Source organism: Echeneis naucrates, chromosome 12 (assembly GCF_900963305.1).
Source record: "Echeneis naucrates chromosome 12, fEcheNa1.1, whole genome shotgun sequence".
Lineage (NCBI taxonomy): Eukaryota > Metazoa > Chordata > Actinopteri > Carangiformes > Echeneidae > Echeneis > Echeneis naucrates.
The window spans coordinates 84,518-98,489 of record NC_042522.1 but is presented as its reverse complement, the minus strand read 5'-3'; the positions used below and the strand labels follow the sequence as shown (position 1 = coordinate 98,489).

Below are 13,972 nucleotides of genomic sequence, written 5' to 3'. Positions count from 1 at the left end.
CATCAGTTTCAGGTGATAATACATATTTATCTATAAACATATTTATAGAGTACTTTTCATACTTCATTGACAGCTCTACTTAAAATGAAGAAAATTAGTTTTTTTTCCCCCCATATGTAATATTATCAAATCAAAAGAAAAAAAACACAATTAGACGAATAAATAAAATAAGAAGAAATAATACGAATTAAACTTAATTTAGCTTTTTTTAAATTGTCTTTGAGTGTTGTTAAAGGCGCTATATAAATAAAATGTATTATTAATTTTAAACAAAGACAGCGTCGAGTGCAATAAACACATAATAAAAGACTTTCAAGCTAAATGTGAAATGCAGGTGATATAAATCACATGTTGAGAAACACAGATGTGTCAAATACAGACAGGAGGAAAAGAGGAAGAGAATGGAAGACTCATCAAAAGGAATGACACTCAGAAAAATACTCGATATCTTGGACATGGACAAATGGCATCACATACACTTAAAAGCAGATTTTCTTTTCAGCTGTAACTCACTGTAATAAATCAGTGCCTCAGCCAAGTAAAAACAGGTGCTTTATTCCTGGCACATCATCCATTTCAAATCACAATACTGCTCTCATCATAAATGCTCTAATGTTTCGTTAGCCACGACTGAATCTACTTTACATGCTGACTTCAGCTTTCATAGTTACTAAAGTTCAACTTTGACATTTTCATTAACAAAAACCCAGTGGAAAGATTTTCTAATTTCAATCTTACTCTGGAAAAGGAGAACACTAGACATACAAGACAGCATATGTCTTGACTTCACTTGTTTTGGAAAATGACGGTACAAATACTCTGATAAGAAACTGGTTCATTCAACACTGATCAGATGGTCAGACACATACTGTACATCATGTAAGGTGATCACCAGGCCAACTGATAACAGACATGACCATTCAGTACATAAATTATCATAGAGAATTAAGTTGTGTAATGTTAATGTAGTTTCTATCCAAGTCAGTAATCAGTAATATAGAGTGGTTGATGACTTTTGACCAAAAAAAAACAAAAAAACACTAGCTTTGTAAAGAATTGCTACCCTAACCCTATTTATTGTTAATTTCTTCTCAAAAGTAATGCACTTTTTTTTTTTTAAACCAGGATGAAACAATAAATTGTTAGAATCAAACCATTGTTTGAATATCTGCAGTTCCTTCCCCTCCATATCCAGAAGTTGCCCTAAATGATCTCTACGCAGTTGTATCAGCATCAAATTAAATAGTTAAGTGGCTTTGAAACCAAAGTTATGTTGTAAATATACAAAAGGAAAAGCATGGTACAAGGACCAAACCCCCATTATTATTATTATTATGGTTATTACTTTAAATATGAATATGAAATTCACTCCAGACCAAATAAACTACAACAGTAAACAGAGATGGTTCTTACCTCTGAGGTGACCGAGTTGATGCTGGTGCCATCTGAGAGCCCGTTCCTACGATACATGCTCACACAGGGACTGGTGGGATCTGCAGGTCAAGGCCTTTAGCTGGGGGGCACACATAACCTCTCATCCATACCTGGGGACAGATGACACATTTACCTTTGCTTAAATTTTCAGAAACAAGTTTTCCAGACAGAAAAAGTTTGACAGACTTGAGGAACATTTCCTTCTTGAGAAATTTGTGTTGACTCAATTGTTGATATCCAATGAATATATATTTATGGTTTTAAGAATCACAAACCTCCATGTAGTTTTAAATTTTTTATCTCTGGCTATTTTCAAGCGCTAACACCACATCAGTAAGCAAGTCAGAGTAGAGGATCCTTTCATCTGATTGGTTTTGAAACTTTCAGTAGACCTGATTTATACTCAAATATGACATTTATATAAAATGGGACCCTTAAAGCTCCACTTTAATAAGAAGCCTTTATCCCCAGGCCACCAAGCCCCTCCAACTCTGCAGTCTGACATTGAACAGTCAATCTTTGTCCAAAGAAGACATGTGAGAAACAAAGAGTATGAGAAATTTGAACTATTAATGTACATGAGTCCTCTCATTTGGTCTTAAAAGACTGGTTCTAATTATAGACTAAAGTTTCAATTTAGCTTTCAGTTCCAGTCATGAGAACAGGAAAAGAAAAACATAAAAAAAACCCCACATACTTAGGAATGAGAAGAGGCAGATTTCATTATGTACTTATTATTGGCATGTATTGAGATATATGTCATGACTTCAGTTGGAATAATCAATGCCATTTCTTTTCTACTGTTTTTTTTTTTTTGGTGGTCTGTTCCCTTGCAACAGAAGATGATGATTTGCAAGCTGGCAGGTCTTCACCCAAACCATTACCTATTTCCTAGAATGAGGGAATAGATTAGTTTCAAGACGTATATTTAGTGTAAACATAATGACAGGCAGCACATTAAAGAGGGGGATTATCAGCAGAAATAAGACTGACTCTACTTCTAGTGCCCTTATCCCTTCAACATGAACCTTCTGATCATCTCCTTTATTTGCAGGATATTATACTAAGTGATATAATTTTTTTGTAGATTTAAATCTCAACTCTAATGAAATCTGCATACATGACACACAATAAGTCACACATGAAACAAACAGTGTGCACAACCTGGACTTGATGTGCAATACAAGTCAGACGTGACAGGAGAAGTATCACAAACAAAGAAGCCGTTGTCAATGTTGATATGCCATCTAATGTGCAGTGGGAATGCTGCAGGTGTCCAGTCACATGGTTCCATACAAATACCAACACCTGCATGAAACAGGCTTAGTAGTATTAACTACCTCACATCGGCAGCTACAATGGCTACAGAGTTGATATATGCAGTTTTTTGCCAGCAGGAAACCTTGAAGCAACATAGCAGGTGCCATTACTCAGCATGGGGGAAAAAAGCTGCATAATGTCAGCTGTGTTTTTGAAGTGAGAAATGGAACCTGTTGGACTGGAACATAAAACTTGTGAATACACAAACAAAGGGGCACTAAAAACATTTAACCAGTAGATGGCAATAGACACCAACACTACTCAGAGCATTAGTCCCACAGGGTCCACTACACTTTTGTGGGTTCACACCATGAAAGTCACACAAACACAAACATAACAATTATTATGCATTTTGAGTGGTGTATCAATATCCCACAATGCAATGCATAAAGCTGATGGGTAAATAATATTTATGAGAGGGTGGTGGTGAAAAATGTGATGCTAAGTAATTGAAGAAAAACTTGATTTTGGATTGTTCTCATTATATTGAAAAACCCAAAACAATTCTGAAGATGAGCTAACTAAATACTTCTGACAAGTTGCTGAGGTTTCATTAAAAAGGCCTCATATTTCATATAGGTGGAACATAACAGTCTTCAACCCTTTGATACGATGATTCTTGTGGTTACGAGGACTGTGTCAAGAGTGGCAAATCTATCTCTGCAGCCATTGTTACTGGGATGGCTTACTTCAGGTTAGGAAAATATGGTACTTTGGGCCAAAATAAACCTATCTTCAACATTTGATGGTCTCTGTTGTCATGGTTAAAATAGTAACAACATGGTTAACTTCATTGAGAGTCATGGACAAGAGAAACAAGATAAACTTGTACTTAACATGGGAATCAAACACTGCTCTCCTGTGTCATTCCTGATTTGTTGACCAATAATAAATTCCGCTCATTCTCCTGACATGGACTTTGTTGCTCCATAAACTAAGTCATTTCACTTTTCCCTTTGCTCTAGTTAGAGTTACAACCACCACTATTATTACTATTGGTAATAATAATCTGCCGACAGTCAGCATCTGGGCCACTTTTTTTGCAGGACAGTCTCTGAGAATTGCAGGGAATTTCAGATGTCTCTGTGCCCTGGAATACTTTCTAGAGCTTCTTTGGGAACCTCGAGACACCCCCAGGCCAGATAGGATTCATAGTCCCTCCTGCAAGATCTCCTACTAGTTGCACATACCCAGAAAACATCCAGAAGGACGTGGGCAGGGGGCATCATCCTTATCAGACATACAAACCACCTCAACTGGCTCTTTCCAGCAAAAACAATTAGCAGTCCTACACCTTCTCCTGCTGGCTGTCATCTTATCCCAACAACACCCAACAGATCTTGTTCTTTTCGTTACTACCTTAAGGTCATGGTTATAGGAGATGACTGGAACAAAGATCACTTGGTAAATTGAGAACTGTGAGTTTTGACTTCTGGCTCATCCTGTACCCAAAGTGTCCAGTCAACTTGTTTCCATCTGAAAATCATGGCCTCAGACTTAGAGATGCTCGACCTCATCCAGTTGAGAATGACATCAAGGAACACTGGAAGTCACACTCTGGTGAAGTCGACAGAACCACATTACCCACGAAAAGCAAAAAGGTACAATCCTGAGCTTGATAAAGCAGACACACTACTGAACAGAGCTGCATCTTGAGACTATTGACAAGCTAAAAAAAAATAAATAACACAGCAGTCTGTAAATACTGTAGCAAAACTCAAGAATGTTTAAGGTTATCATCAAGGAATTGTTTTAGCCAAAAAATACTCAGGACATCCCATTAGCCTAGCTTAATTTCAACTTTATTTCAATACTGTCTTATATTAATTTGTTCGCTTGAGTGGATGTTTGGAAAATGTGGTGGGTTAGGGTTAGGGTTAGGGTTACTTGCACCACCAAAGTAAAGACAGCCTTCATATGGATTCACAACATTTTTGTTTTCATTTACCTACAGAAGTCAACAGGTCTGTTCAGTTTATGTCTGACTCTGAGTTTGTCTGTGTGATATATAGAAATGGTCACAGTTGTGCCTCAGATGATTTCACACTCTCTCGCTGTCCTCTGTGTTTTTCTTCTTCCTCTTCTACTTATACAAATAATACAAGTGGTCATATTTGTCCCGTCCTTATCCCCTAGTCCTCCTAATTTTTCTAAATCTCAGCTCAGCAGACTGTCTGTTAAAAGAGGTGTAACCCGGAGGATCCATACATGGTCCAGACATGGAGTAACTTTACACCCAGTTAGAAAAAATGCAGACTGTAAACACCCACTATTAGAAACTAACTCCAAAAGTGACATGCTGATGAATGGTCAGTCTGACAATGTATCTTGTAGGGTTCTCCCTGCTGTTGCAGTCCTAAGCGAAGAAGAAGAAGAAGAAGAAGAAGAAGAAGAAGAAAAAGAAGAAAAATGGAAGTCAAAGTCACAAACAGTACATTGATACATGAGTAGAGAGAATAGGATGTCACTGCCAGACAACAGTCACTGATTTCTACAGTTTGGGAACTGGTAAAAACATTTGTAATAATGCAAGAACACAGCTCAAAAACATAAAGCACAGGTCCAGTCGTTTTAATGTTGCGTGATACAATTTTAATATACAGCATTGTTTCCTCTACATTATTTTAGGGGCACCTCCCCATAAGGTGAAGTTAATTTTATTTTCCTATATAGCACCTGATTACAACAGAAGCCTGATTTTTCAGCATGTCAACATGGTAATTGCAGTAGCCAAATTTAGATTTTGTTTATTCTAATACTTTCTTGTTTTTTATCATTAGTATGTGAGTGTGTGAGTAATGCAGTATGGCCATAGGTGGATCAAACCCCTTCAGTGGACACTTGAAGGCTGAAGGTGGGGAATGGTCTATTACCCAGAAGTCACAACTGCCATGGGTAGCTGAGAGAGGCAACAGTTTTTTGACCGTGCACCCATGGCTCTAAACAATATTAAGTTCATTTTCGTTTGTTAAGCTATCTGTCAAGCAAATATTCAGCAATAACTGGTCACTGGGACAGACTGGAACACTTCATCTCCTCATCTTTCAATTGCATGTGTCAAACCTTGGGTCCACTACAGCCACCAGCAGAAACAAAGGAACCAAAAGTCAACTGAAATTGCAGATACAGTAAACATAAAATTAGAAACCAGCATTCAGATTTTGTAGTTTTAGTTTTGCTGCAGTTTCAGTTCACTAACGTCAGGCTAGTTTTTGTGTAGTCAGTCAGTGCAAGCTCCAATGTCACTGTACATGCACTGCTGATGAACAGAGGAAGTTCAGTGGGTTTGAGTCAAAGGTGGGATAGTGGTGCCGTGTTGAGCACTGCCGCCACACAGGTTCAAACCGGGGCTTCTGTATGTTCTCTGTGTCTCTCTGGGTTCCCTCCTGGAACAGTGTCTTCCCACAGCCTAAAGATATACATGCACAGGTGTGTTTGTGTAATTCTGTGTGAGTTAGAACAGTATACTATTCTATATATTGTTACTGTACAGTATTCTATACTGTAGGTAAGAGTCAAGTGTAATGGATGAGTCCCACTTGGTGATTTAAAAAAAAAAAAAAAAAAAAAAACCTAATCTAAAAATATGTCTGACAGTTAAAATCAACTGTTACCAATCACAATGCCTGACATGGCTTTCTGCATATGAGTCAGACACATTGCTGAGTTTTGGTGACTGGACCATCAGCAGGAGTCACATTACACCACGATCTAAATTCAGTCAGTATAGTAGTGAACTGAACACCCAGGGGACAGAGACCCCAGCCACAAGGAAAACCAGTGGTAGGCCTGTGCTTGTCCCAAGCTTAGGTTAATGGGGAGTGTTGCAACAGGAAGGGTATCAGGGGTATACTACAAAGGAAACTCAGACCCGGGCTGTCTTTGGGTGAGCTGGCTCGACAAAACCGAAAGCTCCAATCACAGATAAGGAGTATCACGACGGTGGCTATCAGCTTGATTTGTCGATCCAGGCTTGCCTCATCAGGCTGTGTGTGTTCACATAAAAAAGGGCGTTTAGGCGTCATTTGACACCATTTCCACAGAGAAATTACCAAAAATTACCAAATAACCAATTACATGCCATATACTTCAGCCAAGAGGAGCAGATTATGATAATGGAGAGCTATGAAGAGTTCAGACCAATAATAAGACCAATGAAAAGCAATTGCTGCAAACAAGGCAAGAGAGGAAGCCAGACAAAAAAATTTCTGATCGTGTAAATGCGCAAGTTAATATAGCCTATATAATATATGTTATTATATAACTTTAATTCCCTCCCTGTCTCACAATGAAGGATGCATGGAAATCACATAGATTTGGGCCAAATCAAAGTGAAATTTATTTGATTTGTCTTATTTGTGATAAAGTCTAAGCAACTGGTGTTATTTGTCGTGCCAGCTGTGCAAAACGGTCTTGGCGGCAAATCCGGACCAAGTACAAAAATATAATCCAAAGTGGTATGTACACATGGACAATAGTAATCTTCCTCTCACCAGAGACTTTTCATAATGTCTAGACAGTTTCGGTTTCCACCAATTTGCTGATTTCCCCACTCACATTTAAGGTCATATTCTGCACTTAATCTGCTGTTCTGGTCTATCCCCCTCCAACTGCACAGCTGATGAATTCGGCATTACCGACCATTTCCTTATCTCATTTAGTACGTCATTCCATCTCTCCATCACCAAGACACCACGCCTCATCTCATTTTGGAATATTAAGGACACCCTCTCCTCCTCCATCGACAATATTCCCACTCGACTGTTGTTCTACCCCCGACGAGCTGGTTTATCACTACAACAACAGCCTAACAACATCCTTAACAGTCTTGCTCCAGTGTAAACTTGGTCTGTTACTGATCTCATTCATAAATCCAAGCCCTCCACCTGCCATCTGGATCCCCTTCCAACAGCTTTGGTCAAAGTCTGCCTCGTCTCTCTGCCCCCCCATCTGCCATCATCCACTCCTCACTTACCTCTGGAATTGTTCCCTCACTCTTTAAAGTTGCACTTGTCACCCCAATATTAAAGAAACCTGGTTCAGATCTCAAAGACTACAATAACCTCCACCCCATTTTTAACCACCCTTTCCTTTCCAAAATTCTTACAAAAAATTAATAAAAATAAATAAATGCAAAAAAAAAAAAAAAAAAAAAAAAAAAAAAAAAACTGTTGCCAATCAACTTCATTCCCACCTATTTCGCAACTGCCTTTATGAACATTTCCAGTCTGGTTTCCGCCCCCGCCACAGCACAGAAACTGCTATCACAAAAATCAGTAATGACCTCCTCATGGCAGCTGATTCTGGTTTACTCTTCATCCTCATCCTCCTTGATGTGAGCGCGGGCTTTGACACCATCTTTCACACCATCCTCCTAAGCAGATTATCCTCTATTGGGATCACTCACACCCCCTTGACTGATTTCATTCATATCTCTCAGGCGGCACTCAGTTCATCCAACTCAAGTCTTTCCGATCCCAGCCTTCCCCCATCTCTTCAGGTGTGCCCCAGGGCTCTATCCTGGGGGCCCTCCTCTTCATTACTTACCTCCTCCCCCTTGGCTATATCTTCTGCAAATTCAATATCAATTTACACCGTGGATGATGAACCCCACACCACTTGGGGGCTGAGGAACTAATTCTCTTCTTTTTGGTCTTCCTCACAAATCCCTCCATAAGCTTCAAACGGTCCAGAACTCAGCTGTCCACATTATCACTACAACCCCTTCATTTCACCACATTACCCCTGTGCTGCAGCAACTCCACTGGCTTACGGTTAAATTCAGAATATACAACAAAATTCTTCTGTATACCTTCAAGGCCATTCATAACCTTGCCCCTCCCCATCTGTCAGACCTCCTCCACATTGCCTCATTCTCCCATTCCCTCAGATCCTCCTCCATCCACCTCACTGTGCGCTCCACTCACCTCAGCACCATTGGAAGGAGAACCTTCAGCCGCTCTGCTCCAAAACTCTGGAACTCACTCCCTGCGGACATCCATAACATCGACTCTCTTCCTGAGTTCAAAACTCATCTGTCCAAAACTGCATATTCTCTGTAACTGCACTGCTTCCATTTTATATCGTTTGCCTGTTTTTTTTTACTGTTTGTTTCACCTTTTGTAAAGTGTCCTTGAGTGTTTTTGAAAGGCACTTATAAATAAAATGTATTATTATTAATTATTATTATTATTATTATTATTATTATTATTATTATTATTATTGTTATTATTATTATTATTATTATTATTATTATAATATCGCTCATAGGGAATGTCATCAGTAAAAGCCAACAGATCACACCGGTCTCAAAAAAAAAAATTTCTCTCCCTCCAAAGAGCACCTCTAACTATTCGGGCACCTAATATCCACTGAATTTTCCAAAAACAGTGAGGCCATGCTGAAGGAGGATGCTCAGTGAAAGGGCAGTGTTTTTTACAGCCGACTTTAAGCTGAAACTTGGAACATAACCTGGTCCTGACCAGGTTATGTTTGCAGCACAAGTTACCATGGCTTAAAACAGAGCAAACTTAGTGACACAGAAAAGTCTGGCTTTATGCTTAACATACTTCCTTAGCCAAATTAATCATGCAAGGCACAGAGCTAACTTTCTGTGGTGACCCCAAATAGGGAAAAGCCAAAAATGTGGGAGTGGGGGGGTAATATAATAATCATAATAAAAGATGAAAAGAAGCATCATAAATACTAATAATACTACTACTAATAAATAATAACATAACGAAAAATGGGGGGCGAAATACCCAATTATGCTGGCTCTGCATAGTGTGTGAGACCAGATGTAAAAAAACAGAAGCATCAGCATCAATCCAGCAATAGCTGTCCTCCCTTTTACACAACCATCCAACTCTGTGTCTTACCCTCCAATTTGTAATTTGCCCATCACCATCTTGTTTTTTTTTTTTTTTAAAGAGAAGTTAAGGATGACTGACGTGCTCTCTACTCTGGCTGGATTCCTACTTCATTATTTTGACAGATATTGCAATTAATAAATGAGGCAAAGCACAGTGCTTTATCATACACAGAGGCCCTTTAACATGTCTAACACAAGTAAGAGAGGCATAAAAATGAAAAGCATAAGAGGAAAACAGTATTTAAAAAAAAAAAAAAAAACTGATGAGATCACTGACTCCCTCTGCCTTACTCATTACCCACGGACTTCTAGGTGGAGGGCTGAACACACTGAACTGATCAGTTAAACTGAAACACACTTTCAGGCACTACTTGAGTAATTTTCTCTGCACTGTTTCTGTCTTTCCCTACAAGGTGGGTGGGGTACACTGCCATTAGTGTCCATTTGTTGTCCAGTTCTTTCCTATATGTATTAAAGTCCTCCACAGTAATTCTGGGTCTTGTACAAAACAACAAAATAAATTATTTTTAACTTCTGATGTTACAGAGGAAGAGATTGACTAATTAATATCCTCCAACTGAAGAAATAAATAAATATCAAATTCAGCATAATGCAGAGGAAAGTCCACTTGTTTTTCATTTAGTGTGAGGGACGTGTGGTCAGTCCATGACTGTGATAATGCAGCTGTTCGCGATCAGCAGTAACTCCACATCTCTGTGGTCTTTAGTAACTAATCATATCAGACATGCTCATGTTCAGCAGTCGCAGCTCCTGCAGGGGCGGTCTGGTGATGGTGGATGGTGGGAGGGTCATACCTTGTGTAAGGCCCAATAAAAGCTGGCACCGGCCCTGTGCCACAGACATGTTTTGACACCTGAGACTCACGTCAAGTGTCCCAGAGACACATCTGCGGCTGAACGTGGACAGGATGTAAACACACCAGCTGTGTACGTGAATCACGGAGCAAGTGTCTGCGGACACGTTGTCCCATCACGACAGCAGCCCCGCTGAAGCCCCGAGCCGGGCCTGCCGCCGTGAGCATCAGCGTCGCGACTCGGTGATGCCTACCTCTCCTCCAGTCAGACTCCCCCGCTGCTGCTGCTGCTGCTCTTCTGAATACAGACGACGACGGGATCCTCATTAAAGGCAGCACAGCCGCGGTAGGTAGTTAAGCCCAGACGGTGTTTTCCCAGCAGCGTCCTGGGGGGTTACTCCGCCTTTGAGACGAACATGGAGCCAAGGTCGTAACGTCTGGTCCGCGGGATCCACAAACCGCGCGGAATACATCAGACGAAATCATACAATCATGGCAGTGACGCGCCAGACCATCTCCAGCACAGGAAGGGAATGGAAACGAATAAATACCGACAGCAGGAAGTGACAGGTAGGCGCTTTTATCTTGACAGCCAGGTGTCTTGCCTAATCATCCGCGCAGCTCCGCACCGAGCTCCCGCCTCTACTGACCGCTGGCCAATCAGAAAGCGGCTCTCAGCCAGCGTCTTTCAGACGCAGGTGCATCTCGTGATGCCTTTACGAGCAGCCTGTGGGCTCGTACACCACACAATCTCTGTGTTAATCCTCTACAAGGTCTGAGCGCTTCACAACAACCATCTAATCCTACAACCTGGACAAATTAAGATTTACAAATAAAAATTATTAGAACATAAATGCATAAGCACGCATTTTCCAGATCCTTAAAGACAATTTGCCTTCCTGGATGAATAGATAGTCCGGTAATACTGTAATGTTAATGCAATAAAAATAAAATTCTGCCAAAACTGAAAGGAAGTTAATGAAATTGAATCTGCAAAAAATACCGACAGATATCTGTGGCTCTGACTCAGTCTATTGTGGTTTTGTGATACGCCCCGTATCAGCGATTACATGGGGAGTTTTAATTTTGTGCGTCACATCTGGTGTGTGCAGCTGATCAGGATGGCGATCTCTTTGTGTTTCTTTTAGTTTTTAATTGTTTCTGGGAAATAACTTTTTCCTTATCGGTATTTCCGGGTCAGTTCGTGTATTGACCAACTTTATCACGCATATTAAATCGCAGAACATCTGATTCATGTGATACATATATGAAAGGCCAAAAAACCTGTCAGAATGTGGAATCAAAGTCACATGCCTGGTTTCCACTATGATCCTGAGGTGCAGGCTGGTACCATGACAGGGACACAGTCACACCTCGCACCATCAAAAATAAAATAGCGATAGCAATTATACAATTATACATCAGTCTCCCTCTGCTGACTTACTTAGCATCCATTTTTCTGTTGGTTTTTACACAAGCTGTTATTCTACACAGCTATGACATGCATCAGTTATATTTTTACAATCTGTTTAAGAGGCATCTATATTATATACATAGATGTGCTGTTATGAACTCAGTTAGCCATTCATATCTATGTCTCAGAAACAAAGTATTTTACACAACAAATTCTAAGTTGGTTCTACACTTCGATGTTCACTGTGTGTAACACCACTCTCCACAGTGTGCTGCAGCACATCAGGAAAAATTTAAACATTGCTCATCAATTAGTTTGGATATGTCTTTAGATTGGCTCTAATACATTTAGACTCTTTGGATCTTAATTGCTATCTGCCAATTAACCACTCCAGCATGGATGGATCCCTATAAATAGAAAAACAATAATATTGAACCTGCTTTATTAATCCGTCACCCTCTTTCTGACCCCTGTATCAATCGCTACTAATAAATGACATGGAGAGCAGGCTGCAACACAGACTTCAGCAGGACCTCCATACATATTGTACAATAGCATCCCCCGCTGTTCAGTTTCATATGTTGCGTCATATGTGCTCCTGTGTGCCTTCTGGTGGCCATAGACAGTGCCTACAGTGAGTGTGTATGGTAAAGGAATCCCAAGATGACCTGAAAGGACAGTGTGAGGGACATCCAGGAGCTACTTATACATCTGCAGCCTTAGATTAAAAGTTTCCCTTCTGACAGAAAATAATCCAGACTAAGTTTAACATACACTCAGAGGAAAAATGTCAGATTTGTGAGGTAGATATCTGAATTAGGGAACCTCTTTAGTGGGCTCCAGCAGCCCCGCGACTCGCAAACAGACAAAGCGGTAGAAGATGAGTGGATGGAACCTCCTCAGTACCAAGATTGGACAGTCTCATAATCTAAGTGGAGAACAATGACCAACTGCCTCCACTTCCCTGATGACCCCCAGCTCCACCCAACCAGGAATCTGCATGAAAACATATCAAACACAACGTAACACAACACAAAACATCACAAATAATTCCTGCTTGGGCCCTCACATAAAGCAGGCTATCAGTATTAGATTCAGTCACACATTCACACAGTGCATTTCCTATCCATACTCCATTACTACATGACCTGCTCTGTCTCCTGCGCCAAATACATCCACTTAGAAATGACAATAATGCTATATCTTCCTTAAACCAACAAACCAACCAACAAAATCCTTTTGTTCTTGTTTTGGAAAATAAGATGATAGTGGGCAGAATTTGATATAAAACCAGTTTTGAAAATAGAATATAAATTTTCTTCTTTTGCCCATTAATGTCTTTTGGAAATAAAGAAAATGTTAATATATACTTGTTGCTCATCCTCAGTATGGTGGCCTTATTCTGCATTATTACGAATTTTCTCTTTTCTGTAGCATCGAGGGAAATCAGGAATAAACCATTTACAGTGGACAGAACAGCACTGTAAAGATCCATGTAGAAAAACACTTGTTCATATCCAATGACACAATGAATATAAAGCTTATGATACTGTGTGCACACAAAAATTTAATACATTTGGAAAATTTTTATGTTTTATTGGTGTTTTCATGAGTTCACTTAAATGTTAAATCTTATAATAGTTTATCTTCGGTTTATTAGAGGAAAACATAATATATAACATATATGTGATGTATAGCAAATATCACCTTTGAGAAGTTCAAATTGTAGTTTAATTAGCAGTAAAAAAAAAATTCCCGTAACAAACTGTACCTTCATAATTCCTCTCTCATGAAGATTTGACCAAACTTCATTCATGGGTTTTTTTTTTGTTTGTTTGTTTGTTTTGTTTGGTTTTTGTGCTTGCTCAAATAAACCTTATGTCTATATATTTCTTAATTATTAGTGACTCGGGCTCCGAACAGAGTCACTATTGTTATCCTGCGCGTTTATTATTCTTTTTTTTTTTTTAATTATTGAAGTTTTTATTCCGCTTCCGTAAAATTTTGATTTGCTTCTTGTCGGAGGGCTTTGAATTTAGCCCCACGGACCAAAGCCCATCATCGGGGGCCTATTTGGGATCGGTGTGCTATCCGATATCTGGGTAGAATACGATATTTT

General features: G+C 39.6%; 1 protein-coding gene across 3 annotated transcripts in view; it reads right to left on the bottom strand.

Moving 5' to 3' along the window:
- LOC115051634 (ras-specific guanine nucleotide-releasing factor RalGPS1) overlaps window positions 1-10,967 on the bottom strand; it is a 72,755-nt gene extending 61,788 nt beyond the window's left edge. For all 3 annotated transcript variants that reach the window (XR_003841306.1, XM_029515140.1, XM_029515142.1), the window contains exons 1-2: window positions 10,694-10,967; window positions 1,414-1,544 (exon numbers count right to left, since the gene is read on the bottom strand). Coding sequence is in view for 2 of the 3 variants with exons in the window: in XM_029515140.1 (XP_029371000.1) it covers window positions 1,414-1,470 (57 nt within the window). In the remaining variant the exon portion in view is untranslated. The remainder of the gene's footprint in view (window positions 1-1,413; window positions 1,545-10,693) is intronic.
- Window positions 10,968-13,972: the final 3,005 nt, after the last annotated feature.